At 39.2% G+C, this 5648-nt stretch overlaps 1 protein-coding gene across 1 annotated transcript; it reads left to right on the top strand.

Moving 5' to 3' along the window:
• Positions 1-3022: 3022 nt before the first annotated feature.
• Positions 3023-5237, top strand: LOC121226847 (uncharacterized; the record flags this gene model as incomplete). The annotated part of the gene is made up of 4 exons (XM_041110478.1): positions 3023-3059; positions 3533-3775; positions 4620-5016; positions 5115-5237. Coding segments are annotated over exons 1-4 (800 nt in total), but the record flags the coding sequence as incomplete, so codon positions are not given.
• Between the last annotated feature and the right edge of the window lie 411 nt (positions 5238-5648).

The raw sequence follows: 5648 nt of genomic DNA on the forward strand, positions 1-5648 counted from the left end.
ATAAGCAACTCATATTAGGCATTTATCAAGTTCAACAATTTAAACACAAAATAATACCAATTACTACAAATCTCATAGTTATAATTTTATTCAATCACGATGTTTACTCTATTAACTTATATGCATAATTTAACATATCTTGGCATTAGCCTAACAACCACAATCTCTCTTTTGTAACATATCACAACACTTACCAAGTCATTTCAAACCTCATAGTAAACATGCACATTAAATTATGATTATTCACATTTCAAGCATATATTTTAACATCTTTTAATTGTTTAAAGCTCATATCTTCCCATAATTATTTCAATAGGAAATTATGTCAATCTTTACTCTTTCTCATATCTGATAGATCGCAACTTAAATGAATAAAACACGCTATATCATAATTCAATTTGGCTCGAAAGCCAATCACATGGTCTTTGTAACAACCCGAAATAGTGGCTTCGAGACCACTAATATGAAGTCAAAGAAAGTTTGAAATTTCAACCATTTATTCTCTCTAGAAGTTAGTGATTTTGATGATTTTTCTTGATGATTTTTGCATTTTAGAACCCTAGTAGCATGAGCTTTCAAATGAGGGGACTATTTTGCAAAATAGTTGAATGTCTAGGATTTTACTAGGAGAGTGTTCATGTTGTTTTCTAAAATTTTATGGAAGAAATGAATCATGGTTGTGAAATAAAAAACTTTTGTGAAGAGATTTCTCATGAAAACCCTAAAAATGACTATTTTGCATAAGTTGTAAAATAGGTGATAAATGTGTGAAATAATGAGAATTGTGGGCTGCTTTTAGTATAAAACATGTTCGGCTAAAATGTGATAAAAATCAATTTTCGAACCTAGGGGTAAAATGGTCATTTTGTGAAAGTCTAGGGGCAAAACAGTCATTTTTCCTAATTATGAATTTTTGAGTGTCTAGAGTAATTTTCGAATGAGATGAATGAATTTCTATCATTTTAGATCAAGAATTACAAAATTCGGGCCTAAACCTAGAAAAAACGAAGTAAGTGGACTAAGTCGAGCTAGTCAACTACATTTGTAATCCAAGGTAAGTTGTATGTAAATAATACAACTACATTGTTATTATATGTGTTTGAATTGAAATGGCATAAATTGCTTGTTTGTGGAAATAATTATGCAAGATGAACATTGAGATAGTAGAACTCTAATTTGAACATTAGGGAAAAAATTGGATTTTCATGCCATGATATCCGGGTTAATTGTGTGCTAGTGTAAGACATGTTTGGGACATGCATCAACCACATTACGAGAGCCAGTGTAAGAACATGTCTGGGACATGTCATCGGCATTGAGATGAGAGCTAGTGTAAGACATGTCTGGGACATGCATCGGCCTCGACATGTAAGCCAGTGTAAGACATGTTTGGGACATGCATAAGCTACAAAATGTGTCAGTGTAAGACCATGTTTGGGACTTGGCGTAGGCACGGACATGTGAGAGTCAGTGTAAGACCATGTCTGGGACATGGCATCGACTTGATAGATGAGCCAGTGTAAGACCAAGTCTGCGACATGGCATTAGCATTATACCCTATGTTTAAGGTTTAATGAATATCCAATAGCATTCCGAATGGTTCGACGGCGAGAAATTTAGTTTAAGTTTAGCGAGAAAAGTATAACCATATTGTGAGTGGTACAAATACCTATTTGAAATGTATGAAATGAAAGCTTAAAATATGCTATGTGAGCTGTATCGGGTAGTGACGAGTAAGTGGTGCTTATGCCTACTTTTGTATTATGAGCATGATGATAGATGGTAAAGTAATTGTTATATTTAGTTGCATGCAACTTACTAAGCTTTATGCTTACCCTATTTCTTCCTATTTTCTTATAATGCCGCCTAATTAGCTCGTGGATCAACGATTTTCGGAGAAATCGATCACACTATCAATTGAAGCAATTGGCATGTATAGGACTCTTTGATTTTGTTTTAGTGTCACATTATTTTGGGGCCAAATGTGTTGGCTTGCTTTAACATTTGACTCATTTTGTACAAGGCCATGAAAAATGGCTAATATGAAAGTTATTATTGAATCTAAAGTAGTCTTTCATGAATGAGGAATTGTTAGTTTGGTTGAAATATATGAATTGTATATAGACCTTAGCTATGGTTGTTGTTATGTTCTGTTTCAAGGTGGCAAAGGGCTTGGTAGATAGCCCTATATTGTCTACACAGGTAGACTCACAGGCATGTGTCTAGGCCGTGTGTGACACACAGCTAGCCCCATGGACGTGTTGTCCAGCCATGTGTCCCCTACACGTAAAAATTCCAAGTCAGTATACATGGTAGTAAACACACGGGTCGAGACACAACCGTGTGTCTCAGCCATGGAGGACACGGCTTCTGGCCATGGGCGTCCGTGTGACTGAAATTGGATGCTGACGTCAGAAACAAAAGGTCAAGTTTTTTAGACACGGACGTATCATGGCCGTGTTAGGGACACGAGCATGTGTCAGGCCGTGTGAAAACCCCTATAGGTTCGAATATAGAAATTAATTCACATGGTCATGGGATACGAGCGTGTCCCTAGTTGCTTAAGTCGTGTGTGTCACACGGGCCATCAGCACGGCCATGTCTTAATGACCACACGAGCATGTTACCCTTCCCTACGGGCGTGTGCCCTGTTTTTCAAGGGTTAATTTTCTAAATTGTATATGGACCCGAACTGGTCCCGAATGGTTTCCAATGAACACTTGAGACCTCGTAGGCCCTGGTTTAGAATTTTAAACAAAGCTTGAAAAAGTTTTAAGTTTGATCAAGTCTTTATGATTTCGAAAATGTTGGAATGTATGTATTTTTATGAGGTAATGCCTCGTATCTGATCTTGGCGTAGGACTCGGGTGTGGGGTGTTACATTTAATGACATCAGACCTATGGTTTAGTCGGTTCTAGGACTAACCTAGTGTGTGTACGAGTCTATCTATACATGCCATAATTGTATATTGATAGTATGACTATTCCTGATGAGATAAATTGTGTTTTATTTATATAGTAAATGGATTCAGACGTAGCTACGGCGAATGACGTGGAAAGTAATACGCCAGCTCCCACTGAAGGGACCGCACCAGTAGACACTGAGCCCATGACACTAAATTAGGGCGGAGGGGCTAGAGAGGCTTACATCCACATGATGGACGCTTGGTACATAGAGTTTGTTCGTGCGAATCCGAACACTTCACCTCCCTCACCTTCCCCAATTCCTCAACCTGTTCATATAGCTCTTCAAGGAGCAAAGATGGCTAGGAGAAAGAAACCTACAGTGGATAGAATTAGAAAGTAAGGGGCCGAGGAATTTCAGGCGAATATTGATGATGACCCGGAGAAAGTAGAGTTTTGGCTAGAAAATACCATTAGGGTATTTGATGAGCTATCATGCACACCCGAAGAGTGCATAAAGTGTGTCATGCCACTCCTGCGAGACTCAGCTTACCAATGGTGGAATACCCTTGTGTCGGTTGTACCAAGGGAAATGATTACATGGGAGTTTTTCCAAGATGAATTCCAGAAGAAGTATATCAGCCAAAGGTTTATAAATCAGAAGAGGAAGGAATTTTAGAATTGAAGCAAGGCCGAAAGACAGTAACAGAGTATGAGCGTGAGTTCGTGAGGCTCAACAAATATGCTAGGGAGTGCGTGTCTACCGAAGCCATCATGTGCAAGAAATTTGAGGACAGATTGAATGAAGACATTCGATTGTTAGTTGGCATCTTAAAATTGAGGAAATTCGTGGTGCTCGTGGAGAGAGCATGTAAGGCTAAGGAATTGGCCAAAGAGAAGAGAAAAGTTCATATTGAGTCCCGATACTCAAGGAAAACATAGATAGGGAAATCACATCAAACCTCATCTAAGAGATCGAGGGAATTCACTACCCGATCAAATGTTTCAGGGGGATTCTCGAGTAAAAACAAGAACAAGCAGTACACGGCATCTAATGCTCAAACCACTTCTATCGTAAGTGTTGGTAGTGCTTGCCCAAATAGGCCGGAATGTTCGTAGTGTGGTAGGCGTCACTTCGCCGAGTGTCAAGGAAATGAGAGAGGCTATTTTAAATGTGGGTTGTTGGACCATTTTTTCGTAACTGTCCTAAGTTGGATGAGAAAAAAAAGCCAGAGGGGAGGGCGAGTAGTGATCCTTCGAAGGGTAGACCACAAAAGAACCCGAGCAGTAGGGCTAGCAGTAGAGTGCCCCTAAAGATTCTGTTGTGAGGTCCGAAGGTCGTGCTCTTGCAAGGACTTAAGCCATATATGCCCATGAAGAGGTAGAGTTTCCCGATGTGATCACGGGTACCTTATCTTTCCACGATATTTCTATTATTGCTTTAATTGATCTAGAGTCTACCCATTCTTATGTTTGTATGAAATTAGTGCCTAATTTGACAATGTCAATCTAGTTTATAGAATCTGTAGTAAAGGTGTCAAATCCATTACGTAAGCATGTGTTAGTTGACAAAATATGTAGAAATTGTCCTTTGACAATTTGAGGTTATTATTTTCTGACCAACTTGATGTTATTACCGTTTAATGAATTTGATGTAATATTTGGGATGGATTGGTTGACTTCTCATGGGGTTGTAGTGGATTGTGGATGAAAAGTTATTGAGCTGAAATACGAAGACGAGAATGTTCTTCGGGTTGAACCAGGTGAATTGGGTGGATTGCCTGAAGTGATATTGTCTATGATGGTAGAGAGATATTTAAGAAAAGGGTGCAAGGCTTACATTGCCTTTGAATTGAATGCCCAAGCATTTGAAATGAAGATCGAGTTAGTGCTAGTGGTATGTGAGTTCACAGACGTATTCCCAAAAGAATTGTCTGGATTGCCTCCAGTGAGGGAAGTGGAGTTTGGTATTGAGTTATCCCCTAGTACGGCACCTATCTCAATTGCTCCGTATAGAATGGCTCCAACGGATTTAAAGGAGTTGAAGACTCAATTACAAGAGTTAATGGATAAACGTTTTGCAAGACTAAGCTTTTCACCGTGGGTACTTTGGTACTTTTTGTGAAAAAGAAAGACGGGTCGATGAGATTGTGCATAGACTACAGACAGCTCAACAAAGTGACTATGAAAAACAAGTATCCCTTGCCTAGGATCGATGATCTGTTCGATCAGTTAAGGGGAGCTACCGTGTTTTCCAAGATAGATTTAAGGTCAGGCTACTACCAGCTAAGAGTTAAGGAGCAAGACGTACCAAAAACTGCTTTTCAGACGAGGTATGGCCATTATGAGTTCCTCGTCATGCCCTTTGGTTTAACAAATGCCCCTATGGCATTTATGGAGTTAATGAACCTCATTTTTCTACCATATTTGGATAAGTTCATCGTCATTTTTATCGACAACATATTGATTTATTCGCGTGATGAAAGCGAGCACGCGAAGCATTTAAGAACAGTTCTGCAAACCTTGAGAGATAAGCACCTTTACGCTAAGTTCAGTAAGAGCGAATTTTGGCTCCGAGAAGTAGGATTCTTGGGACACATTATGTTGGGGGACGGGATCAGAGTTGACCCGAGTAAGATCTCGGCCATCATTGAGTGGAAACTACCGAGGAATATGACAGAGATTTGAAGCTTTTTGGGTTTAGCTGGGTACTACAGAAGATTCATGAATGGATTCTCTATGGT

The sequence above is a fragment of the Gossypium hirsutum genome, unplaced genomic scaffold, assembly GCF_007990345.1.
Source record: "Gossypium hirsutum isolate 1008001.06 unplaced genomic scaffold, Gossypium_hirsutum_v2.1 scaffold_515, whole genome shotgun sequence".
Taxonomy (NCBI): Eukaryota; Viridiplantae; Streptophyta; class Magnoliopsida; order Malvales; family Malvaceae; genus Gossypium; species Gossypium hirsutum.